General features: G+C 33.1%; 6 protein-coding genes across 11 annotated transcripts; 4 read left to right on the top strand and 2 right to left on the bottom strand.

Annotated features, from left to right (window-relative positions):
* Positions 1-597: 597 nt before the first annotated feature.
* Positions 598-17,348, top strand: LOC105249672 (cyclin-dependent kinase 4). 5 transcript variants are annotated; one of them, XM_020027065.2, is made up of 5 exons: positions 598-934; positions 14,333-15,036; positions 15,162-15,521; positions 15,962-16,122; positions 16,217-17,348. In XM_020027065.2, the coding sequence occupies exons 2-5, from the start codon at positions 14,353-14,355 to the stop codon at positions 16,437-16,439; spliced, it is 1,428 nt and encodes a 475-aa protein (XP_019882624.1). In that variant the 5' UTR covers positions 598-934; positions 14,333-14,352; the 3' UTR covers positions 16,440-17,348. The 5 variants fall into 5 exon arrangements, with proteins under 5 accessions (XP_019882624.1, XP_011253639.1, XP_011253620.2 ...); XM_011255337.3 differs by lacking the exon at positions 598-934 and adding an exon at positions 4,508-4,770; XM_011255318.3 differs by lacking the exon at positions 598-934 and adding an exon at positions 6,755-7,035.
* A 483-nt stretch (positions 17,349-17,831) lies between these two features.
* LOC105249696 (histidine triad nucleotide-binding protein 1) lies at positions 17,832-19,245 on the top strand. Its single transcript, XM_011255354.3, has 2 exons — positions 17,832-18,201; positions 18,828-19,245. Exons 1-2 carry the CDS (start codon positions 17,998-18,000, stop codon positions 19,095-19,097), a joined length of 474 nt encoding a protein of 157 aa, XP_011253656.1. The 5' UTR covers positions 17,832-17,997; the 3' UTR covers positions 19,098-19,245.
* LOC105249704 (dihydrofolate reductase) lies at positions 19,110-20,674 on the bottom strand. Of its 2 annotated transcripts, XM_011255376.3 has the most exons (6): positions 20,548-20,674; positions 20,407-20,458; positions 20,160-20,315; positions 19,970-20,087; positions 19,594-19,703; positions 19,110-19,512 (listed from the first exon to the last, which is right to left on the bottom strand). In XM_011255376.3, exons 2-6 carry the CDS (start codon positions 20,445-20,447, stop codon positions 19,437-19,439), a joined length of 501 nt encoding a protein of 166 aa, XP_011253678.1. In that variant the 5' UTR covers positions 20,448-20,458; positions 20,548-20,674; the 3' UTR covers positions 19,110-19,436. The 2 variants fall into 2 exon arrangements, with proteins under 2 accessions (XP_011253678.1, XP_011253668.1); XM_011255366.3 differs by having other exon boundaries at positions 20,407-20,672.
* A 1,181-nt stretch (positions 20,675-21,855) lies between these two features.
* LOC109609877 (translation machinery-associated protein 7 homolog) lies at positions 21,856-22,784 on the top strand. Its single transcript, XM_020026993.2, has 2 exons — positions 21,856-22,062; positions 22,408-22,784. Exon 2 carries the CDS (start codon positions 22,409-22,411, stop codon positions 22,601-22,603), a length of 195 nt encoding a protein of 64 aa, XP_019882552.1. The 5' UTR covers positions 21,856-22,062; position 22,408; the 3' UTR covers positions 22,604-22,784.
* Positions 22,785-23,169: 385 nt separating this feature from the next.
* On the top strand, positions 23,170-24,408 carry LOC105249729 (transmembrane protein 17B). The gene is made up of 4 exons (XM_011255415.3): positions 23,170-23,440; positions 23,784-23,887; positions 23,971-24,084; positions 24,154-24,408. Exons 1-4 carry the CDS (start codon positions 23,347-23,349, stop codon positions 24,406-24,408), a joined length of 567 nt encoding a protein of 188 aa, XP_011253717.1. The 5' UTR covers positions 23,170-23,346.
* LOC105249715 (glycolipid transfer protein) lies at positions 24,395-25,869 on the bottom strand. The gene is made up of 5 exons (XM_011255388.3): positions 25,645-25,869; positions 25,473-25,528; positions 25,267-25,394; positions 25,025-25,175; positions 24,395-24,898 (listed from the first exon to the last, which is right to left on the bottom strand). Exons 1-5 carry the CDS (start codon positions 25,784-25,786, stop codon positions 24,710-24,712), a joined length of 666 nt encoding a protein of 221 aa, XP_011253690.1. The 5' UTR covers positions 25,787-25,869; the 3' UTR covers positions 24,395-24,709.
* Between the last annotated feature and the right edge of the window lie 154 nt (positions 25,870-26,023).

Here is a 26,023-nt window from a genome sequence, read left to right on the forward strand (position 1 = left end):
GCCCTTACTATACTACAAATTCCGATCACGTATTGATAGTGCACATACCGACATACTTTTCTACGCCGGAAATTCAAACGCAAGTGAGAAGCCAATAGAAATATACACAGATCTCCAATTAAATATTGTGTACCTTATACGCACACTTTACGCAACAGTTTCCCCACAATCATGTCGTAAAATGCATACTTTAGTACAGAAGAGACGATTATAATACTTCGAAATTCCAGACTGAAGGATTCTCTGTCACAAGATTGTCAGAAGTTATCAAGAATTCTAATAATTAATTTCATAGAGACATTTGTCTTGCTTAATATTTTAAAAGAAAATTATAAGAAAACAATTTTATACGAGCAGCGTTTTATTCTACACGCGTTTCTATTATTTCATCATCGTGCGTGTTATATACACATATAATATAAAATAACACACTTCTATTTTCAGGACTACCGAGCTCAATACTCGAGCCGTGCGTTCGAGAGCGTAATTGGGCGCAGGAAATAGCTACAGTCCTGACGTTACACCATGCCCTGTAAAGGGCCCGGCGAGCGTCAGGCCCACTCCTGGGCCAGCCGCAGAGCCTCTCGGCCCATTCCATTCCGGACCCGTAGTCGTCTCTCGCGTGCATCGCCCGTCGAAGGAAGCATTCCATTCATGTTTCGGGACGCGCGACGCGCTCGTCGTCGCGAGTGAGAGAAGAGAGACCGACCCGGGTCTCTTCCCCGCGAGGAGGACACAGGAGCCGCGAGCAACGGCGCCGTTTCTCGCGACAACGACGACGACGACGACGACGACGACGAGCCGCTGTGATGACGATCGACGGATCCGCCAGGAACATCGTCCTGCGAGCGCGTCCAGCACCAAGCACGTGGTCCTGCGTTATTGTCCGGGCCGCTACTCCGAGCGCATCCGGAGATGCAGTGAGGCTGCACTGGTGCGTTCTTTTGTTTATCTCTCTCTCTTGCCTTCTCTCTTTTTTTTTCTTTCCCTCGTCTTTCCTTTACCGTTGTTTCGTCTGGAAATTTGTCTCCCGCGGCACATCGTCGCTCGATTCGTGAAGAGTTTATCGAACTCGGGGATTGATCCAGAATTTCGCGGTTTGTTTTTATATCGATTGAGAAAATTCCTCGCGAGCATCGCGAAGATGTAGAGATAATAGACACTCGGCGCGTTATCTCGGGTTTTAGTTTGAGATAGAATTGGGTGTCTGTAAATATAACGGGTTGATTAAGACGTTTATCATGTGTTTTTGTGCTACTGATAAAGACGAGTGATTAGAATGGTAAAACATGTAGTGAGATGTCTACCCTATCGTGACGGCGCCAACTGTGCTTCAAGAATCTTATATTTTTTAACTTTATAATGACGTTTCATCTGCAGGTAGTTTTGCAATAAGATTGAGAGCGAATATCAAATTTTGCATCATTATCAAATTTATAATCTGGACGATATAAATATTATTAGCGATACAAAAATTTAATTCGGCTTAAATATCATTTATCAAGATCTTCATATCGATGTAATCGCATCAAAGGAAAGAGATAGCAGTTACAAATTATATCTTTAGATTATGACATTAGGCTATCTGTACTAATTTCTTCAAATATTTTCATCTTTCTCTCTTTCTCTTTCTCTCTCTGTATACGCGATTAAAGATTATGTCTCGGTCTTTCGTGTGAGCGCAGCATCACGTGTGTAAAGGATCTTTATTACTTTATCAGCAAAGTAGATTGCGGGGTTCGTAACCGACCGTCATCTCAACTGTCTTCATTTCCAAAGCGCATAACCACCGCGCATCCTCCGCATGCTAACGCGGCTGTTGAACTCCCCGGTCTTACTTTGTATATACGTGTATAAGATATCGCCTTTAAATCGTCCAGCAGTTAGCGTGTATCGTCACACGCCATACACACATACACACATTTTATATATATATGAGATGTTTCTTAATAAATGCGAAAAATTTTAGGAGATGATTCTTTGTCGAAAATTAAAAAATTTTTTCTCAAATTTGAAACAAGTTAAAAAAATGAAATTAGGAGGATATTTTCCACTAATAATAAAGATTATTTATTAATATTTTTTCAATCTCCCGTATTGTTATAACGGGATGAAACTAGCAACCCGTATTAAATTTTTTATTAGAACTTTTTAATGAGCCAAAATATGGTCATCTAAAAATATACATTAAAAAGTTTGATTTATTTAGAAACTTTTTTATTTCTTTTATTGTCTTCATAAAATCAGTAGTTTTCAAGAAAAAAAATGAAATAAGTTATCGTACACAGCACGATGCTAAATAGCGTAGATTTCGAATTACGAGAAGTTAAATTTTAAAATAAAAATAAAATTAGAATAAATATTGGGGAAATTGGAACAAAAACAAAATTATAATAAAAATCTAATTTTTATCCCCATTTTTGAAGGAGTATAACTTCACAGGAATATATGAAAAACATGCACTCCTATATTCCTGTGAACCCTTAATTATCAGCAAAGAATCATCTCCTAAGATTTTTCACACTTATTAAAAAACACCCTGTATATATATTTCATCAGAAATTATTTATAAGAAACAGATTGTGCTCTGGGGAAGCTCTCTACCACAAGATATCTCGCAGAGCGAGATTTCCTCCTTTGACAGGATACTCATTTTCCGAAGACGTGACAGGTTCATGCATTCGCGAGGCGCCATTTTTACGACACGTATATAGATGTTGAAATAACGGAGGATCCTTGACGATCGTCGTGAGACCGCCGTGTTTCCTTTACTCGTGGATGATAATGTCAAGCCGCGGATGACGAATGTGTAATGTTAATTTTTCCGGGAATATGTGTATGCGGCATGGCCGATACTAACGTTACGTTTTGCGACAAACAGGTCATTTTCCAATTGTTTGATACGTAATTGTATCACGCGAGGGAAGATAAACGATTTTCTATTTATTACAATGAAGAGTTTTTAAAAAAATATCAAAGGAAATTAATACAATGATATTCTAGTTAAAAAGTGATTATTATTTCAACATTATTTCTTCTTTTTAAATATCAAGCAATAAATAATTGTCGAATGAATAATTACTTACCGTTATATGATGACGGTACAATAAATAGTTACTTCGATCAATTAATGAGTAATATATTTTTTTCTTTTATTAGAATCAGATGTCTCATAGAGTTTTAATATTAAATATTTAATATAATTGTAGCATTCTCTATTGTATTCATGACATTTTAACTAATGACAATTTCCATGTTTATCTTTTCTGCTTCTTATCGGCAGTAAAATCTCTCTTTCTATCGTTTTAAAACATATAATTCAATTTTAATTAACAAAAAAAAAGGGAGTTCACCTTTCAAATTATAAATTATTAATGACGGATATATCATCGTCATCATGATGAACTCATGAGTCGATATGATGATACATTAGATACAATCACTAGTAAGTCTCCGTTAAGCATTTCAAATCACTATGTATCTATAGAAGCTAATATTTGCATGTACGTGGAATTTTACCGTCATTCGTGGAACAATGAGATATTCATGATCCTTGCGATAAATATATATATGTAAATTCCTACAGTAATAATTTTATCGATAATCATTATGTTAGTAACAGGAAATAACTATTTTCTGATACATTCCCGATGATATATATACATGTATGTGAAAGAAATACAAGTTCCATATTAAATATCAACAATATCAGTGGATCTGTATAATGTTGCCTGAATGTATAATGACCGTAAAACCCAAAGTAGCATGATGATGTAAGATTACGCGCTGGAAAATATAGATCAATTAAATCGTTGCTTTTGCTTCGTATTATCTATAAACAGATTGATAAAAAGAAACTTCATTGCAATGTAAATGTCGACATTTTATATGCAGTTTGCTAAATATATTTTAGTTTTTAATAAACAATTTCTTAAACAAATTATTAATCATTAAATTAATCATTTATTTAATTATTAAATTATTTAATTAATTAATTAAATTAATTATTATTTTATTTAATTATTTAATTATTTATAATTATTAAATAATTTTTTATTTCTTAGAATACATCTAACTATTTAACTATTTTATCTATGTATCTATTTCCTGATTTCAACATATTTTATTTGATAAGAGCATATCTATATCTGTGTAATGATTATTTAATTAACTTCGTTTAATTTATTTATTTTATATTCCCACGACAAGAAAATAATATCGAAAACATTTGGAGGGATGCGCAATTTCCATTTAGAATCGAAAATTCCGGGTGCAGTTTCTCGGAAGAAAATTGAATAGCGTCTGCTTGGACGTCGTCCAGAATCGACTATTAAGTTCAGCCGGGTGACGTGTTACTCCAGAATTTAGCTGATTGAGCGCCATGAATCACATTCCTCTATCGAAGGCAGGTAGTACACGCGAAGCGTCATGCGCTTCCGCGAACGTATCTGTGGGAAATCGTAATCTCACTCACGGCGCGTTCGTTCATATAAACTCCGGGTGCGTATCGCGTGCGGTCATTCAGTAACTCGAACGAGTCACCGTATACATCTTCGGGCTCCGGAACGCGCGTCTCATCCCTCCAAGCACGAGACACTGGAGATCTTCGGAGCGTCGCGTCGCGTCGGCGCGCCTTCCCTTTCTCTCCCACGGCCTCTACCCAAACTAGGGTTACGCGCGATGACGAAAAATTACACGCTCTCCGCCGCCTATTTAAACGGCTCGCCCCGCGTCCGCTCTTAGAGATCTACTACTGCAACACGTAAACATGTAAGTACACACGCGTGGGCGAATGTTGATTTTCTTCGCTCTCCAGTATCGCGAGGTTGCTCTCTGTCTCTCTGTTGGTTTATTTATTTCTGCTTATTTGGAATAATAATACGCGCAAAAAAATATTTTTCAATTATAAGTTTAGTAGGAAAAGTAATTTATAAGCGGAAAAGTCTCCTATGAATCTCACATACAGGTTTAACAACTTATTAATATTACTTATTAATATTAATAATTTCGCTGGGAGATATTTTTCCTGAAATAAAGCTAATGATTAATTTTTTGTTTCGAATGTTGATTTTCTTCGCTCTCCATTATCGCGAGGTTGCTCTCTGTCTCTGTTGATTTATTTATTTCTACTTATTTGGAATAATAATACGCGCAAAAAAATATTTTTCAATTATAAGTTTAGTAGGAAAAGTAATTTATAAACAGAAAAGTCTCCTATCTGACATACAGGTTTGACAAACTTATTAATATTAATAATTTCGCTGGGAGATATTTTTCCTGAAATAAAGCTAATGATTAATTTTTTGTTTCGAATGTTGATTTTCTTCGCTCTCCAGTATCGCGAGGTTGCTCTCTGTCTCTGTTGGTTTATTTATTTCTATTTATTTGGAATAATAATACGCGCGCAAAAAGAATATTTTTCAATTATAAGTTTAGTAAGAAAAGTAATTTATAAGCGGAAAAGTCTCCTATGAATCTCACATACAGGTTTGACAAACTTATTAATATTAATAATTTCGCTGGGAGATAATTTTCCTGAAATAAAGCTAATGATTAATTTTTTTTAGCGTGTTGCGAGCATTCATATATCATAGCAGATAAACTGTTAAAAACACACGAATTCTTTTCGCATAGCTTATCTATTTACATCCTATTTTTTATCTCTCTCTTTCTCTCTCTCTCTCTCGTTATATCTCGCATATCTTAATATATCTTTTTATTGCTTATCTTATATTTATTATGTATAATATGACGTATGTTAAACGGATCTAAAGTAGACTATGGATCGATAATGTACAGACGATTTCGTATATCGTGTATATATTTGTAGAAAATTACGATGTGTCATCAACGTAAGAAATACGTAACAGTTTCAAAAAATGTTCGATTAAACTCAGCGTCTTTATTATTTACTCACTGCGAAAGATTCAAGCATCATCTCCACTTATCGATTACATGAATCCTCGTGTTTGTTCGCGAAAGACGTGTATCTATAAATAGCATCATGTGTCAACATAATTCCTCCTATATAAGCAATTCACAAATATAGTATTTTCTACGACCATTCGGTTACATTCATTCTAATCGGTGGATTAAAATAAAATTACTTGGACTGCTTAAACAGAAATGTACTAATGTACGCAAACCATCTTTCACTCTCCAACATTCTAACGAGCTTTAGCAGCTTGGAAAAATATAACTAATACGCTGATATACAATATATCGCAAATATTCTTGAAACTTGAGAAAAAATGCAGATGTATATGTCGACTAGAAAATGAAACCCACTCCAAGTGCGAGGATCTTGAAAGCGACCCCTCTTTCCGGGGTGCATTTACTCTTGAATAATCCCATCGTGGCTCGAGCCGGGAAATGAGACGGCAGCTGCAGAGAAGTACAAGTAGAAGCAGAAGCTCCGTACATACATAATACATAATACACTCGGCGCGAACAATCCCTTCGGGAAACCGGCCAGCCCGCTCGAGGGCCCGCCGTCAACTGATCGGATCCGTTGAAGCCTCGGCGGCGCGGCTCGGTCGCGTTCTACGGCCTGACCCACAGCTCGCTCCGTCTCGGATCTCATGCCGCCTATCGCCGGATACAGCCTGACGATTCGTCGGCCGCGGTTGCGAACGGTCCGGTGTGTGTGCGTGACGTGTCGTCGCCTCCTATGTGCGGCTCATAATCCCCGTTGTGTCTCGCGCGAGTGCTTACGAGCGAGTGCGTATACACGCCGGGGGAATTGGTTAATACCGTTTCCGGCGCGCGCGGAGCCGTGCACACAGTTTCGGTTGTGTTGCGTGTCTCGCGCGTCGTCCGTCCGCTCTCTCGCCTCGTCTCGTCGCTCGTCGCCTCCTGCCTGCGCTCGTCATCTTCATCTTCTTCATCATCTTCATCATCTTCATCATCATCATCCTCATCATCATCATCATTATCGTCATCGTCGGCTTTTTCCTCTTCTTCCTCCTCCTCTCTTCAGCGTCGCGGGTTCCCGCTGTTTCGCTCCTCTCGTGGGAGGTCAGCACCTTAGCATCGGTAGGTAGGTAGGTAGATAAATGCGGAATGTGGGATTTGGGGTTGCTTGGACGATGCGGACTCGTCGGGAGGAAGAGAGAGAGAGAGAGAGAGAGAGGCCGCGGGCCTCCCATTACATTTTACCTTTCGAAAGGAGAGCTCGCGGTGAAATATGAGCGGCCGGTTTCGGTACAGTTTTTCTTTTCTTTGTGTTGCCGGCCAACGCGGGGGATCCACCGTGTGAAACCGCCAGCTCGAAATCTGCACGACGATTCAACCGGGACACATTTCGTGGCGGATGCTGCTGCTCGATCGTTTCTCCCCGGGGATTCGGTGAAAAGTCGCGCGTAAGAGTGTCGGAGCGATTTTGTTTGGGTTCTCTCGCCGACGAAACTCACGTCGTGTTGAATGCTCAATTATTCGTAGATTCTCAGTAATACAAATTATAATTTTAATAAATATAATATTAATTAAAATTATAATTTTAATAAATATAAAATTACGTATTCCTTTGTCTCTCTCTCTCTCTCTTTCCTCTTGAGCAATGAGGACTTTAACGCATGGATAATCCAGTAGTTTCTTTTATGAGTGAAGAAAAATTTTCTATAGATCAAAGTATTTTTTGAATATATTTTTTCGCGTAAATTACATGAAATTATATGAAAATATGATTTATATTTGAAAATTTCTATATAATTATTTTTTACAGCGACTTGTGTGGCTTTAAGAAAATATCATATTTTGATAATAGTATATTTAAGTCTTATGTCGATTCGTTTTTTATACTTTCAAATTGAAATATCCTCTTATTTATATCGAATATTCTCAGTCTGCACTTTGTCTGTATCACATTCGCAATTTTTAAAATTCGGTAATTTTTTGATAGAGGAAATATCCAAAATTTAAAAAGTAATTCGAACTTGACGAATTAAGATTAACGCAGCCGTTTTCATCTATCGCCGAATATATTTAAATGCTTATCGTGAGAAATGTGCATTTTGACGGGATAGCGTATCTTTGAAGAAGTATGTAAAATATTTCAGCGTGTGTAAAGATAAGACAAGAAACGATGACAGGGGTGGTATTCCAATCAGCATTACGCGTCTCTCTTGTTTACGAACGATGTGCATAGACAGTACGAAAAGCCACGTGACTTAGAACATGGGATTTCTAAAGAGCAGAACATCTGTCGCGTAGATAAAAATTTCGAAATAATACATAACGCATTTTTATTACTCGTATTTTTTAAGCGCTATTTCATATATTTTGGAAATTAATTCATTACTTAATGTTTGCAAAAAAAGGATAATGCATTGGCAAATTAATAAAGGAATTTATCAACAAATATACGTTATAATTGATCGGATAATTCGACGTCTCATTTTTTTTACGACTTAACATATTAGCGGTTTTAATAATAGAGGATAATCATGTTAGTCAGCTTATTGTATAATCTAAGCTGCACAGTATATTCTAAGAATCGTAACATATCGCATTCATTCAAATCTACAGTTCTAATTGCATTGCCTGCAGTTCCGTATCTTCTAAGAAATGCGATGATTCTCCCACGACTGACAAGCTGTCATGAACTTGCACATTTGCAGATAATTTATATGCTTATATGAACTTTTGTTTTTTTTTACACAGATATTAGGGTCAATGATTATGAAAATTTATGGCCAAGTAATTATTTAACAAATTTCATTTATGAGTTTCAATAAACAATTTCGTGATAATGATAGATTTTGCTTATTTTGAAAAGGATTCGATGTAAGCTCGATTCTTAAAAATTGTGGATTTCAAGAAGATGATACATTTAAATTTTATATAAAAGATCATAAATATATATAATTGGTATAAAAAGTATTGACTTTATAAAATAATTTTATTAAATTGATTTTTGGAAAAATAGAAAAATTATTTCTCTATAAAAGAAATATATTAATATTATTTTTGTATTTGACAAAAAATAATCTTTCATGACAGGGACGTGTTTTTCGTAGGGAAATCGATACCCAAAATACTCAGGCGCTATTGAAACGATATACGACACTGGATATGCGTATACTTTTCTAGTATACTCGCGCTCGACTTTTCGTTCTAGAAATAGAAGTGAATGAGAGCGTTGAGCAAGTGTTTGTTGTGTGAAAGACTTGAGTACATAGTAGTGTCAATCCCGCGGATAATCTGAAAGCAGTGACGTCCTGTTTACTCTGTTTGGTAGTCTAGCATGGCACAAACGAGTGCCCGGAAATATCGCCGTCAGATTCAGCGTGTATTTTCGGCGTCTTTAATTGGATAGGACCCCCGACGCGGTATTCGAGTAAATTATTCGAGTTCCTAATTAGACCGTCACCGCGTTCCACGGGACGAAGAACGGCGTTCTTTGTCGTTTATTTCATCGGATTCCAATTATTCAAATTTCTAAAGAAAATTTCAACATTGCTCTTCGATAAGCAAGTGATAAATAATCTGAAAATCTCAATAATAACTGTAAAATCTTTCCTCTGCGATATATTTGCTCTTCGTCAACAATTGAATATCATTTAATTGCAATAATCTTAGTGCAAATTGGAACAAATGAAATAATCTGTTAATTATTCACCGAAAAATAGCGAAAAATATTTTTCAACGCGACGAATAAATATTTTCAAAGGGACACGATATATTTTCGCATGCACAAATACATAACACTGTGAGATTTAAATTTAAAAGTTTATTTAAATGCTCACGATATTTTTTGGGTTTTATTTTTCTAACTACTAGATTTATTTAAATTGTATCATTTGTCGAAATCACAATTTTACTCGTAATTTTACTTGTAACACAAGAAAATGATCTTATATACTTTTTCTCATTTTTATGAAAAGTTACAGCTGATGCATAGATGCAATTTAGATAAGATAATCGATGAATTTTAGATAAGATAATCGGAGAATTTGTGTACTTAAAATAACAGTGTTAAATTGTCGAAACTTGTGTACTTAAAATAACAGTGTTAAATTGTCGAAATTAATTGTCGAAATCACAATTTTGCTCGTAATTTTATTTGTAAAAACACATAAAAATGTATACTTATATACTTGGTATCAAACTTTTCTCATTTTTATGAAAAATTACACATGCAATTCAGATAAGATAATCGATGTGGAATTTGTGTACTTAAAGTAACAGTGTCAATTGATCTATTCTACATTCTTAGTAACGTAGCAATTCTATCGAGAATAGCGAGATAAAAACGTCATTCATAATAAAGCGAGTCCCATGACTCCCAGCGTGGCGTCGACGAGATTTAAGAGAGGATTCGAACTTATAGTAGTTATATCTGAAGGGGAAAGAGTGGGAGGTCATAACGAATTAAATGGCGCACAAGTGCGTTTTACGCTCGCGCGTAGCCGTTCATTCATGCCTTCCCCGCGTACTCTCTGCAAACAATGGGCCGTAAATGTGGCTTCAATTACGTTGCAATTAAGGCGACGCATGATTTACGCGATACGCCGCACAGCTTACGCTACATAGTGTTACATAGTGCGTAAACATCGTAACACGTGTAACTTTACGGAAGCCACGAAGGCACAACTCGTGTGACCTAAAATTTCAATGACTCTGTCGGCGAGGAATTTGATAAGCTGCGTATCAAGAGACTCCGATGAGTAATCCTCTTCTTATAGAAAGAAAGAGAGAGAAACGTAATAATAATTTATTGAAGATATAAGGAGATACAAATCGTGTTCATTTATATTTTTTTTCGAGGTACGTAAAAGTAGAAGTAGAAGTGAAATAATTTTAATTATTCGAAGAAATCGATTTTTAGAGAGACACGTGCTTAGTTTTGTAAAATTTAAGTTGACTATTTTTCCATCTTTTAATATTTTATGTTCAAAAATACAAAGAAAAATATATAGATTTATAAATTATTTTCGGGACATCGTTGCTTACCTTCGCATTTTTTTTAAATTTTCACTTTACTAATAGATTGAAATTATGCTGAGTTTATATATATATATATATATATATATATATATATATATATATATATATAGATATCGTCGAGCAGCTCTTGATAAGAAGATTGAGTAACTCGACATTTCGATGTTTGAAGTTTCTTACGTTATCTAATTTCCTGACGGAAGTCGTGTTTTTTTACACGAACACAGCGCAGTTTCGTGTCTCGAAGCCACAAGTCGATATGTAAAGCATATTTAGAGATATATTATAAATCAAAATTTTATTAAAATCTCTTCGTATTCTCTTATATACTTGAAAATTTCTTAATTCATACGACTATTTATCTAACACAAGCATTATCAGTTTTCCATGGGGTCTTTCTGTGGCGCGCATTCTGACCGTTTATCTGCTATGTCAACTTCTTGAGCCACGTTCTCATGCTTTTTATATGGTCCTATAACAATGTAGAAGAACATCGTATCTCTTCTTAAGTCTCTCTTGCAACGACAACGGAACAGAAAAAAAGACTGGATAATAAAACGAAGGTCTCTCGAAAAGGAGAAACGTCTATTGTCCTTCTTTCAGACGTTGAAGATGATGAAAGAAAACTGCAGTCTTTCGTAGTATTTTGCAACATAAATTTCATATTTTAAAAAACGAGAATTTAATTGGCTTATCAAAAGCCACGCGTCGAAACATTTTGACAGATAAAATCGCGTGTTATAAAATAAGATTGAAAATGCGACAAAACATTAGCTATAAATTGTCAAATATATTTTTTCATAGTTTTAGAGAAACAAATATATTTATTTATAATTTGAATTATTTATTATTTTTTTGTTAATGAAATATTTTTTTTTGTTAATGAAATATTAATAGAAATTGATAGAATAATTTGCAATGTGTCTTCTTTATATTTTTTAATAACGTATTACGAAGTTACTTGCAAATGCATGTTATATTATCAGACGTTATTGCGCTCGCTAATGGAAGTAAATACGAGGCAATTAAGGATACACAAAGTACATTCTTCCATTTTTGTGTCTCACGGAAAGAAAAAAAAATTCCTACGTTGCACTTCGTTGTCTTCGCTTCTCTTTCTCGACATCCAACGAAACCATAGAAACATCTGCCTCTTCCAGGAAGGTGGTCTTGAGATAATGCCGCGTGGAAACGCGTTCTGTACATACAAAGTTGCTGGTTTCTTTCTAGAGAGCAAAGACATGTTTTTTCCAGTTTCGTAAAACATGCGCTCGTCCATATATTTTCCCTTCGTCCCTCTCACTTCGCGATCGACCGATCTTGATCGGAGATTTTCTCCAAATTTATGTCCAAAATGCTTCCTTTTTATAATTCGACATTAAAAATGTCTAGAAAATAATCGTTACAATGTAAAAAAAACTTTGTCCTTCCTTCATTTTCTTGCTCCTTTTCTTTCTTTTTTTCTTCCTTCCGTTCCAGTTTTCTAGTTAATAATTTCTTATCGCAAGAGGAAATTGATAGAGAAATTTAATCAAAATCACGAGAGTACATCCGTCTGCGGAGCGTTCGTTTATAAAAATCTACTAGTATAAATTATTTGATATTATATTTATATAACATATATATTATATTTATTAATATATGATATGTAAAAAATGCGCTTTAATGACACTATCATTTGATTAAACAAATGATAGTGATTACGTACGTGAAAAATTCAAATTTCTCACGAAATGTAAAGGAATGTATCAATGAATCAAACCAATGAATGATATTGGATTATCTGAAACTTGAGGATTTTTCTCGCAATCAGTATTTAATAACGACCACATATGTTAACTGAGTAAGAAACAGAGAGAGTGAATTACGAAGTGATAACAGCCCGTGGTTTATTATTTCCTCTGGATGTAAAGTCGCGGGTATCTTTTTCGGCATCCGGCCGAATTTAAAACCGTTTGAATTATATGCCACGGATCTCCCCTATCGCATAGCGCATATAACTCGGTATCTCTCCGTGCAACGAGAAGAGATGTATCTCCGCGACCTCCTTTTTTCTCTCTCGACGCATCGTTACAGTTTTCATATAACGGATGTCGTAAAACGTCTCTCTGCTTCCTCGTTTCGAGTCACGACTGATGATAATTCATAATTCGTAATCCCCGAATCTACATACCTATTCATCGATCGCGCTTCCGGTGAAACGCGAGCGACCGACGATTATCGCTCGATCCGAGCGCAGAAAATAAAGGGAGGGGGTTTATGGGGCTTCCCTCTTGCATTTACAAGATGTTCTGGAAAGCCGGCATGAGCGGGCTATTATACGAACGCAGGTGTCGGTGCAGATGTCGCGTAGCAGACGGCCCGGCCGCGATCGCGCGTCGCTTGCGGTACCGTCTCGAAATTTTAATAAAACGTTGACGGCGAGAATGAGAAGGGGAGGAGGGGAGAGGGGTGAGAGGGAGAGCCGTACTTATTTGCCTTATGCCCGCGAACCCCGCGCGGGTGTCGCAAGTGTCGCTGTACAAACACACATGCATCACATGATACGTACACGCGAAACACACGTATACGAGATCCCGAGACATCCCGTGCATCTCCTCCCACAGATCTCGATATGAATCTATAATCGGATATAGCTCTATCTATCGGATACTGAGTAGAGATTCGGGCAAGAGTTTCACATTTATTTATTTTCAATACACATATGTATTGAAGAAATATAAAAAAGAATAGAAAAATCTATAGATTGTTTTATTTGTCCTCTGCTGGAAAAGAAATTAAAAAATTAAGCTCCTATAAAGATTCATTAATAAAATATGACGATTGGGGTCAAATCACTCTTGGCTGAATTGAAATTTTTTAAGAGACAATGTTATGGTTGTACAACTGTTATGTAACATCAAGTAACAGTTATATAACTGTTATAATTTTCTACTCGACAATATAACTGTTACATGTTAAATAACAATTATATTGTTGAAATTGGAATTATAACTAACAATTATATAACTGTTACTTGGCGTTTGCTGGGATACATTTAGAAAAAAATTGTGAAGAATCATTAAAGTCTCTTGAATTTGTTATTCTTAAAAAATACCCCTAAAAAAAGTATATATCATATTGAGAAAAGAAAAAGTGGTACTTAAGTTTAAGTTTATTTACATTGCTTCTTTCAGCCTCATAAATATAATTTTGAAAATATTTATATATACGTTTATTTACCTCTTTAATATATTAATTCTTACAATTTCCTAGACTTATTAAATTAATGAAAACTTCTGCTTTATATCAAAAATAATTTCATTAGTAAAACAAATAAAGAAACTATTTATATGTTCTCCAGTTTGATTACTTCTATTACTGATAAGAAAATTTATTATTATTTCAGGTAGAAGTCGAGATGTTGTGATGGCTGGTAGATCACGACGTTCGAGCACAGAGCTCGAACCAGATCTATCGACGCCAACGGCTCCAAAAAAATCCAAACAATCTGAGGAGAAGTCATTCGACAAACCGTCCGCCGAGCACTTGACAGAGGTAGAAAGTACCGAGACACCGTCCACGAGTGAGGTATCTTTGCAGGCGGAAGTTGTGCTCGTCGAGGAAGCCGAGGAGGAGGAAAAGCAGCTGTCGGGCGTCGCGAAACAAGCGGGAACGTCCGAGCGAAGGGTGTCGACCGATGAAACGAAATCGACGACCGAGCAAAAGGATCCAAAGACCTCCGAGCGAAAAGAAGACATCGCGACGACCTCGACCGAAGCGATCCCGGGTACTTCGAAAGAGGGACAGCTTGGTACGCTGAAATCCATTGTAATGAAGTACAGCGAACAGAGCGAACATGAGCTTTCCAGAGCAAAATCCGAGACAACTGTACAGAGCTTTACTCTGCGCGAACATGCTTCCTACGAAGATTTGTCACTCATCGGAAACGGTGCATACGGTACGGTGTACAAGGCGAAGGACAAGTCCAGTGGTCAAATTGTAGCGCTTAAGAAAGTTCGGGTACCCTTGACAGATGATGGTTTACCCATGTCCACATTAAGGGAGATTGCTGCCTTGAAATCACTCGAACGATATGAACATCCAAATATTGTGAGTTTAATATGATATTAATTACAATAATCTCTCGCAATATAAAGATGTCTTACTTAAACAAATATATTTTGCTCTAAAGTTGTTCTATTAAAGACTTGTATTTGATCTCCTTTATTTTCTAGGTCAGATTACTTGATGTCTGTCAAGGAGATTATCTTCACCTACCATCGGGTGATGGTGAACAATCCGAGAGACTAGATCGTGGTCTCACCCTCTGGTTGGTGTTCGAACACGTGGAAAGAGATCTCGCTTCCTACATAGCCAATTATCGAGATAGCTCTCCGCAATCGAGAATCCCATCAAATATCGTGAGGCAAATGTCAAGAGAAATATTGTGTGGAGTGGAGTTCCTACATAGCCATAGAATAATACACAGAGACTTGAAACCGCAAAATCTCTTGGTAACGCGGGAGAGAAGAATCAAAATCGCGGATTTTGGTTTAGCCAAAACCTACGATTTTGAGATGAGATTAACTTCCGTGGTATGTTAATAACAAAGTATCATATACAATATATGTATTATAAATTACGTTTTCGTTTTTACCATAAATATCTCGATTTAATATTTTACGATAATTTTGTTACATATTATTTATAATAAAATAATTATACTATTATTTATCACAATTTTTGTCAGCACAACGATATAAAACGATTTAAAATTGATCAAAAAATATAAAAATATCGTTACTCTGTTATTTTTTCATTTATATATATTTATTAATTCATTTATGATTCCATTTTTCATAATTTATTAATGTTTAATATTAAATCTGTAAGTAAAAGTATATATATCAATATTAAAACAATTCATGTTTTTGTTTTGGACCTCAAAATGCAAATCAATTATGTGATATATTTCTCCCTCTTATACAACATTGTTTGACATTGGCATTGATAAAGCTTTGTAATGTTGTTATAGGTTGTGACTCAATGGTATCGAGCACCTGAAGTACTTTTAGGATGTTCCTATGCTACTCCTGTAGATGTCTGGTCTGTTGGATGTATATTGGCAGAACTTTGCAAATTGGAACCATTATTCCCAGGTACTAGTGAAGGTGATCAACTCGATAGGATTTTCCAGTAAGTTAATGCAATTCTGCAGTTGTTCTCCCTTTTTTAGAAAATTCTCTTTTTGCAATTTTTCTACGTCATGTCTTTTTCTTTCCCATACTAGAGTTTTAGGTACTCCGTCGCAACAAGCATGGCCAGAGAATGTATCACTCAGTTGGACAGCTTTCCCATACAGACAACCCAAACCTCTTGGTGCAATAATACCAGATCTCAATGAACATGGACTAGACTTAATAAGAAGTATGCTCATGTTTGATCCTCATAGTCGTATAACCGCAGCTCAAGCAGTAAGACACCGATATATTACTGAAGAAGACGTACAATGACTGTTTTGTAAGTTATCTAGATTTATTAGTAAACTCAGACTGATATAACTGTATTCAGGAATAGAAATATTTCTAACATACGTAATCACACTATAACAGTTTATAAGATTATTAATAATAGGTTGATTATTAAATATCTAATATGAGTATTATATATAAGAATCATACTTGTGCATTACAATACTATCAAACTTCAATTAATAATTAAAATTAGCTTTTCTATTGTATTAAATAGTCGATAGTAGTCACCATGTACCCTCTATAGTTTATTTTTATACATTTGGCCCCTGTAGTTAAGTTATTAAGAATAAGCGTAACACATATAATAATTTTACAAAACAGGATTTAAGTTAATTTAAAGGATTTCGATATAGGTGTACCTTAATATACAATACGAAAATCAGACAATTATTATTATTTTTGATATGTTATTTATTTACACATAATGATGTCTTAATATTTCAGTCAATGACACTTTTTATAACGATGTTAAGAATTATACTTTCCATTAACTTCTTTTATTTCACGTTATTGTGTTTAACAGCTTAGTTGTATTTGTATGTGTATGACATTAATTAATTATGTAAAATGCGTATAATTACAACAAATTCTACTAAGAGTGTGAAAACGAATGTATGTGTGCTGCGAATATCTAATTTAATTTTAGTTCAACATAAAATTGAGGTAACAAATATGTACATGTATATTTTTTGAGTAGAATTATTTTTTTTTCTAAGACTGGGATTTTTACCCATTAGAAATATGTGAAAGATGTAGAATCTTTCAGAGAAAACCAGAAAGCGCACTGCCATATCTTGTATGTACCATGAGCCATTATACAATCATTCATATCATATTATTTTTTAATGTATAATATCAATGACATGTATAAAGCAATAAGTGACAATATTTATATATCAGGGCTTCTATTCTGTAACTTTTAATGCTTGTGTTACATATGTTGCGTATATGTGCGTTATTTTATATGAAAATCCTGCGCAATGATATATAATGCAAGCGTTAGAAATTACAGAGTAAGGCTGCAGTTCATTTAATGAAACGTGCATTATTGCGTATTAAGATATGAAATATAGATTCATAAGTGCATTGTTAAGAAGACTGTATGATAAAATAAAAGTTTTATAGTTTTATATGTAGGAATCTGTGAAAATTCCATAATAGCATACTTTCTTTAAAGATTTAACAATTCTCTTAAATTTTTATACAATTAAAATTGTTATAAAAAAATAAACATTTGAATTTAATGAAAAGTAACAAAGCATCGGTTTTTAAATTTCAAATAATTTTTCAAACGTAATTTAAAATTCGCGCGTTTTAAACATGTTCTACTTGAAGTTTCCAACGCTTGTAGAATCATTTCATCCTTGCAAAAGCAAAAGCGTCTTTGTACTTTGTGAAGAGCAACCTTTAAATCGTAAAGAAACGTAATAGAACGAACAAAAATATAATAAGATAGTGGGACACATAATAAGTGATATTGATAATACACTCACGTATTATTAATTATGCGTCTGCGACAACGTTGTTGCATCTCGACATGAAGTTATTATCGACCTTTGCCATAAGTGCGTACAGACATTTAGGTTACCTCGGTGCTAATCGACCTAACTGTTCCGTCAGTTGGAGAAAAATGGCGACCGAGGTGGAGAAGGCACAATCAGCTGTGCCAGAAAGTGATACAATATTTGGAAAAATATTACGTAAGGAGATCCCATGCAACTTTATTTACGAAGATGACCAGGTAAATTATGTTGTCACATAAAAATCTCGAAAATTATAGATCGTTTTGTTGAATTTTTAATATAAATTGCTTAACCGGCTTTGTATAGTTGCTTTCAATACATTATTGATTATTATATATTTTATGTATAATTCTTATGCGATTATAATATAGAATAGGGATTATAATATAGAAAATATAGCGCACTAGTAATGTAAATTTGTAGATATTTCTGAATATTGAAAAATATTTTAAAAGCTACATCTTCTCTTTAGCCTCTCATCTGAGAGTAATTGTTACTATGTTGCACATTATTTAAATTTGCTGTTATTGCCAATAATATACTTGCAATAACAACCACATTTATATAATCATATTTTTTGCTGAGTTGTTATAGTAAACATGTTGACTTCAATTATCTCTAACCTCAAAGGAATTGCATATTAATATTAATATAGAAAATTGTATATAAATATTCCTCATTATTAGAAATAACTTAATATATCTACCTAATATACTTACAATTTTCGTTCTTAGAGAGAAAAGAATTTGTAAATAGAAATAAGCTTTGATTAAGTAAGATATTTTTACATATATGAATAAAACATTAATATATAAAAAAAATATAACTTAAATATATTTTACAGTGTGTTGCATTTAATGATGTAAATCCTCAAGCACCTGTACACTTTTTGGTGATTCCGCGGAAACCAATTCCGCAACTTTCCAAAGCTCAAGATGAAGACGAACCTTTACTTGGCCACTTGATGAATATTGCTCATAAAGTTGCAAAGGAGAAAGGCTTAACAAATGGATTTCGCCTGGTTATCAATGATGGAAAACATGGTGCACAATCTGTGTATCATTTGCATTTGCATGTTCTTGGCGGTCGACAATTGCAATGGCCACCTGGCTAATATGGTCGTGTGTTAAATATACAGACACAACTTTTATTATGAAACATAAGGTGGTGTAAAATTAGTAGCAAAGGTATGGGTTTTGTCAAATTTTTCTATCCTAAATTTGTTTAAAATGTATGCTTGAAAAATATTGTTAAAAAAAAATATAGCATAACAATTAACAATATTGTGTTTGTATATTATAATTACATGAATGATTAATAATATTAATGTGTTTGTCACAATGTCTCATGTTTTTATTACATACCATAGGTACATAGCAAAAAAAATACTTTATAAAAATAGTGTCTCTGTTGTAAATTGTTTCAATAATTAAGATATTGAAATATCTGGTAATTATTTTTTTTCATATACTTCATATATAAATTTTATTCCTTTTTCTTCTTGGATATGTTGTGGTACAGTTGGATCTCTGGAATTTTATAGACATTATAAAGCAGAGCATCATTGATATAAAATAACAAACGCAATATAGAAAAATATTAATGTTTACTTTATCAGTACAAAGCCACTTGGAATAGGGGGAAAGAATGTATCACATTTAAATTCTTTCTTTATACGTGTCAAATATAATCGTCCAAAATATGGGGATCCCATGACATCCTGTGCAATGGAAATGCAAGTGTTATCTAATTTAAGTTTAAATTATCAATATTTATGTCTTCATGTTATTAAATCTTGTTAGCTATATTTTTTGCTTTTTTCTTTTCTGAATTATGAATATGTACTTTTCATTCTTTTCATATATACATTTCATTTTGAGTACAGAAAATGTGAGAGTAAAAAAAAAGAAATTATATCTCAAAAATTTTACACATTTGTGATATTAATCTATATATATTTTTTTGTACACATTTTATGCAAAATACCTTGTACACTCTACTTCCTCCTATTACCCATACTCTTTCTACTTGATTTTGCATCTCCGCAATCACTTCAATAGCATGTGGTATACTTTTACATATTATTGCTTTATCTCCATAATTCCTAAAATTGATACAATTAATTTCTTTCTAAAAAAAAAAGATTTCTTATCTCACCGATTATTTCCATAATTACAATGATTGTGATGTTAACACCATATTTATACGGTTCTCTAAAGGTTTGTATTTTTCAGGTATACAGTCCCATGTACGCCGTCCCATAAGTACGATATTCTTTTTATCTTTATCCTTTGTATCGGTTGTCATGCGTGTAAAGAATGCCATTTCAGTCCTGTATAAATTCAAGTTCATTCATAGATAAATGTTCTGATTCTCAGTGACAATTGCGTTCACTTGAGTAAGCAATTCATCAAAGATCTTACTTCAAACGCCAAGGTAAACCACCATTTATTCCGATACCCATATTTTCGCATGCTGCGGCAATTAATTCCAATTTAGGTGGCATTACGATACGCGAATAACAACGGTACAATCTTATATATATAAAAAAAACGTATAATTACGTAAAATGATGTACTCAATCGAGAAGCAAAGCAACTAGTCAACGACGATAGAGATTAGTTAAATTATTCGAGTATCTTTTCTCTCCACCATCTTATTTTAGAGATAAGAGGAAAGCCATGTCGAGGCCATGTATACTTCCTCTTTTAGGAATTTAAAATTTTGTTTTCTTTTAATTTTGTATTTATTATTCCCTGAAAAATGTAAAAAGAACATAAAAATTCTGTTTTATTGCAATTGTTGAAAAAATTATGGGAAGAAACTTTGAAACTAGTGAAATTATATTTGTCCAAGTAACTAAATCGATGCTACCAACATTTGAATTGTTGGACAAAACGAACGAATGCATGAAAAAAATTGATTTCTATAAATACTCACTGTGGTCTAGTTGGATTTAACATATTGGGTCTGTTCGTTTTAGCTGCACTGCTGCACTAGTGCAATTAGTTAGAGTGAAAGAAAGTACGTTTGTCTCTTTCTAACTTATTGCACTAGTGCAGCAGTGCAGCTAAAACGAACAGACCCATTGTTTCCATCGAAAGTAGAATAGAAGTGAGGAAGATTAAATTTCAGTGCAGCCTTAACTTTTGTTGAATGTAATGCAGTATCTAATCTCTAAGGCCCGGTTCCACAACTCGAGTTAATCCGAGTTTAATACGTTAAACTGGGTCCTGATTGGTCCATTCACTACTTAAACTCGGATTAAGGCCGGATCTACAATAGATAATTTAAGCCCTAAGCCTTAAGAAATTGACCAATTACAGTCGAGTATTCTCTTCATACTTGACTATGATTGGTCAATTTCTTAAGACTTAGGTCTTAAATTGTCTATTGTAGACCCGGCCTAAGACCCAGTTCCACAATCCAGTTAATCCGAGTTTAAGTAGCGAATGGACCAATCAGGACCCAGTTTAACGTATTAAACTCGGATTAACTCGAGTTGTGGAACCGGACCTTAATCGCGTTTCCATCGACTTAAATTTGATCTACGCCGCACTAGATGCGAATTAACGCTTCGGTGGAAACTAGACCTGTGATGCGCCATCTTATGTCCAGCTCTTTAGAATTTTCGAGCCGAATATTGATAAAAAAAATAAACTCATTCAAACTGCTTTAATTGAATACAATATTAGTTATTTAAAATGGCTATTGAGTAATTTATATGCATATTTTCCGCTATGGACAATAATTTATTGAATTCTCAGACTTGAAATTCTAGATAAAGTCTGTTGATAAAAACTGCAAATATACACATTTATCATATTCGTTCGATCTTATTATATTATCTGTCATAATCGAAAACATTATCGTCCTTTATATACATTTTCAACAAATCTATATAAGGCAAAAAAGGAGAAAAAATATGTTACACATCCAAGTCTTTAGATTTCACAACTTGTGGCAGCACAATTCGTATGATCGAATCTAGAAATTTACGCATAAACATTAATTTTTTCGAATTTTTTAAACGTACAGTTTATATCTTAATCCCAGTTGGAAATTTAATACTGTCGCAAGTAAGTCTAGGATTTAAATATTGATTTTCAAGATGTTTTTAAAAATTGTATTTGTAAAACAGCATAAAACGTTATTCCTGATTTGGTAAATATGTTATATGTATGCTTTTCAAGAGACATTTCCTATCTATTTGTATATACAAATTGTTCGTTTAATATTAATTAAACGAACAATTTGTTTAAATGTCTATTACATATTATTTAAATAATTATTTAAAATTATTTACCATTTCTCTGACTGTGTTTCATTGGAGGTTATATTGATTTGATTTAATATTATTAAAACTATGTAATTTTTCCAATTAATAATTAATTAATTATAATAAATGACCATTTATGCTTTAGAATGTCTGGTCGAGAAGGAGGTAAGAAAAAGCCATTGAAGGCACCAAAGAAAGACTCAAAAGTTTTAGACGAGGAGGACGTAGCATTTAAGCAAAAGCAAAAGGAACAACAAAAGGCATTAGCTGAGGCAGCGAAAAAAGCCAGTCAAAAAGGTCCTTTAGTAACTGGTGGTATAAAGAAATCTGGAAAGAAGTGATCGTAGCATAAATATACAAGATGAAGTATGTGATTGATTACTGTGCATATAAATGTCTAATTACAACTATAATTTTGAACTGACCCATTGTTATACGATTTTTCTGCGATATCTTTTTTTTACGATTCTTACATTTCGAGAGATGTTTAAAACTTGTAAATAAAGCAATGTTACGTATGTATTTGTTGACTTCAATTTTTACAAGTTATAAATCACAATGCGTACCTGTACATGAAAGACTTGTGAACTATATTTGGATTTTTCAATTAACAAACAATATATATATATATATGTATATTTTATATAAAATACTTATTTAAAATTGAATTTAACTGAAAATAATATATAAAGATTATATAAATAGTATCTAATAGTATTGATTTTTAATTAACAGTAACAATATATGACTTGATTATATATTTGACATTAAAATTTCTCTACTGCTTTGTTTAATATTCTGAAAAAAATATATGCTAATTAATAAAAATGTTAAATTTGTGATTTTGAAAGATAAATACTGTAAAGATTGAAAAAATAATTAGAAGGAAATCCAAATTTTTCATTATATGCGATTATTCGCCAGAGGGCTACAGATTTAAAGTTGCAATATTGGCGACACTGGTTGTTAGTGTTCATCGTTGCGATTAGATTCTGTGTGCAAATTGAAATACAAATTCTGCTTCAAATTATGTACAATTGAATTTTACACTTGTATCCGAAACGTGAGAATTTCATTATAAGCAATGTGGATGTGGAGGACATCAATTGTCACCGCATCGGATCGTATATTTCCCGGTTTAGCTTATTATGATCGAAAAAAGGAATTTTATGATGTAGGTACGCATTTCGCTTCTATCGTCGACAACGATGGAAACAGTTGCCATGGCAAACGATAATAGTAAACATTTGAAATCGATCCATTAATCGATTGCTATAATTAACATGTTTATTCGATAATTTTGACAATTATAAAAGATTCAAGATGCAACGAAATATTTAATATTAATTGATAAATTTTTTTCCATTTGTTACAATTAATTATTGAATATTTTAATTATTTAATGTTATATATATATATAAAAACTTAATAATTAAATTTTATTAATTTAAAAAATCATTTTATTAATTTAACAATCTAATTTGAAATGATTCTTGTAATTCATTGTTTGTTTTTTTGCAGGAAATCAAATACAATCCAATTTACCACTCCAAATGGCATTATACTTTAATGTAGGGATATTTCCATTGTGGTTTGTTGTAATAATTGTTAACTTGGATGCTAAAGTAAATACAATAAAATATAAATTTTTTTTAAATTAGTAATAAAAATAGTAATACAAATAGTTAAATTATTTTTTATTTTACAGTATTATTACTTGACAGATGTATACAAAATTATAACTATAGCAGTATTTGTTGTTATATCAACATTGGAAAGTTTACGACTATATTTGGGATATCTTGGAAACTTAGCTGAGAAGGTAATGTATTTCAATGAGATAGATAAATTTTGGAGACAAATAAATGTTAAAAATATTACTTTTATACAGATACCAGAACTGGCAAGTTTTTGGCTAATATCCACTCTTATACATTTCCCTTTAGAAATGTTCCTCCTTTTTGATAATAAAACTATACCTCATTTTAGCGAAACAATTGCTAATGGTGTCATGAGTCTGTTGCTTGTTATTGAAATTATAACAGCTACGATAGCTTTAAAACAGTTGGCAAATCATCATGCTAAAAGATTTTACATTGCACAATTATATGGAATTGATAATATAGAGTACATTAATGTGTATTGACTTTATTGCTCCTGAGATTTCACTATGTTATAATATTGCTACATTAATATCATAATATTTAATGCAATGTGATATTTAAATGTTAGATTTGAGTCAAACCATTTTTGTATTTTGATACAACTTGTAGATATTTAAGTAATATATTAATACATTTTGTGTGAATTTATAATGTCATGCATAATAGATCTTACACGTGAAATTTTTCTCTTAGCTTCGTTTTAATTTTTTTAATTTGCTAATTTTTTTCTAAACTTTTCAATGGGATAAAGAGATAACATTAAATGTTATGATAATGCTAAACCTATAGTGTTGCTACTCTAGTCACTTCTAAATTCTGGTCATTATAAAACCTCTTTAAAGCTAATACATTTTTCTTTAAATTTATTAAGGATAACTCCATATTGTGTAAAGTAATTTCTTCTTTACCCAATTGTCCATCTGCTAAAGCCAATAAGAGTTGCGAACGAGTAGGTGCCATACGTGATAAGAGCTGTAATATTTTCAATATTAAGACATGATGTTATAATATCTTTTTATTTATTCTTAGTATTTTGATATTTTAAATAAATATATAGTTTAAATAATAATTAATATGTAGGAAAATTTATTCTCTTACATTAAATAATTGTTGTGCCATCCAACCATGATATGGTTCTAGGGTTTCTTTGTACGCCTCTTTTAAAAATGCAACTAAATCTTCTGTTGCTTTTCCAGCCTTATGATCCTCTACAATCCTTTCGAAGAATAGTAAAATCATGTGTAAGGCCCTAGAAATATTTAATAACTGAATAGAAATTTTACATAAATATGCATAGATATGCATATTTAAAGAATTTGTGCAGACATATCTTTAAATACCTTCTCAACCACATTAAAGCATCAACTGCAATAAGATTTTTTTTGTTCTCAGTAGATCTTTCAAGCAAAATCATGTCTTGGAGAGTCGAGTTGCTCTCTTTATCCATAGAATATCTGGTTGTAAGTTTCTGTAATTGAAAGATTATATTTTTTAAAAGATCTACAAAGCGGTTTAGAAGGTTCCTTACATCAATGTTTACACTTACATCGATATTGCCTTGCATGTCATATCGTACAGGAGAAAACAATTTGCCTAATTTATCTGAAACACGGATTTGTTTCTAGTGCTCGCGTATCATGTCATGTTAAAGCAAAATTTTTCGTTCAGTAATGATTGATCTTGATAATTTGAGGTTAAAGTTAAAACTTGACACATACCGACTGTTCGCACGACATCACGAGCGGCTTGTAAAAATTCTTCCGTGTTTATCTTATCATCGATGATTTCAGGAAATTGCACTACGTTATCAAATTTTATTGCAGTATCGGTTTCTTTCTGGATGATTGGATCGGACGACATTTTCTATAATCTCAAAATGTACGCATTTGACTTATCTACTGTGAAATAAAACGAAATATGCTATATATATATATGGATGTTTTTCAGCAAGTGACACAGAGAGCAAGTGTAACACTTTATCCTTGTTCATTGCTGAATGTAAATAAGGATGAAATGATTCACTGTGTTTTCTGTCGCTTTCTAAAAAACACCCTATATATTGTTGTCATTAGTTTAAAAAAGTTTTGTGATATATGA

Source organism: Camponotus floridanus, unplaced genomic scaffold (genome assembly GCF_003227725.1).
Source record: "Camponotus floridanus strain SB8 unplaced genomic scaffold, Cflo_v7.5 scaffold38, whole genome shotgun sequence".
Lineage (NCBI taxonomy): Eukaryota > Metazoa > Arthropoda > Insecta > Hymenoptera > Formicidae > Camponotus > Camponotus floridanus.

Excerpts from the sequence above, each read along its gene's own strand:
- LOC105249696 (XM_011255354.3), top strand. The coding sequence starts at position 17,998 with ATGAAGTTATTATCGACCTTTGCCATAAGTGCGTACAGACATTTAGGT. Across the intron at positions 18,202-18,827 it reads TTATTTACGAAGATGACCAG|TGTGTTGCATTTAATGATGT; the intron begins GTAAATTATGTT and ends TATATTTTACAG.
- LOC105249704 (XM_011255366.3), bottom strand. The coding sequence starts at position 20,489 with ATGCCACCTAAATTGGAATTAATTGCCGCAGCATGCGAAAATATGGGT. Across the intron at positions 20,088-20,159 it reads GTGTTAACATCACAATCATT|GAATTATGGAGATAAAGCAA; the intron begins GTAATTATGGAA and ends TATCAATTTTAG. Across the intron at positions 19,704-19,969 it reads GAGGAAGTAGAGTGTACAAG|GATGTCATGGGATCCCCATA; the intron begins GTATTTTGCATA and ends TCCATTGCACAG.
- LOC105249672 (XM_020027065.2), top strand. The coding sequence starts at position 14,353 with ATGGCTGGTAGATCACGACGTTCGAGCACAGAGCTCGAACCAGATCTA. Across the intron at positions 15,522-15,961 it reads AGATGAGATTAACTTCCGTG|GTTGTGACTCAATGGTATCG; the intron begins GTATGTTAATAA and ends ATGTTGTTATAG. Across the intron at positions 16,123-16,216 it reads CAACTCGATAGGATTTTCCA|AGTTTTAGGTACTCCGTCGC; the intron begins GTAAGTTAATGC and ends TTCCCATACTAG.
- LOC105249729 (XM_011255415.3), top strand. The coding sequence starts at position 23,347 with ATGTGGATGTGGAGGACATCAATTGTCACCGCATCGGATCGTATATTT. Across the intron at positions 23,888-23,970 it reads TTGTTAACTTGGATGCTAAA|TATTATTACTTGACAGATGT; the intron begins GTAAATACAATA and ends TTTATTTTACAG. Across the intron at positions 24,085-24,153 it reads TTGGAAACTTAGCTGAGAAG|ATACCAGAACTGGCAAGTTT; the intron begins GTAATGTATTTC and ends ACTTTTATACAG.
- LOC105249715 (XM_011255388.3), bottom strand. The coding sequence starts at position 25,786 with ATGTCGTCCGATCCAATCATCCAGAAAGAAACCGATACTGCAATAAAA. Across the intron at positions 25,395-25,472 it reads ACATGCAAGGCAATATCGAT|AAACTTACAACCAGATATTC; the intron begins GTAAGTGTAAAC and ends TTTCAATTACAG. Across the intron at positions 24,899-25,024 it reads TGGCACAACAATTATTTAAT|CTCTTATCACGTATGGCACC; the intron begins GTAAGAGAATAA and ends AAAATATTACAG.
- LOC109609877 (XM_020026993.2), top strand. The coding sequence starts at position 22,409 with ATGTCTGGTCGAGAAGGAGGTAAGAAAAAGCCATTGAAGGCACCAAAG.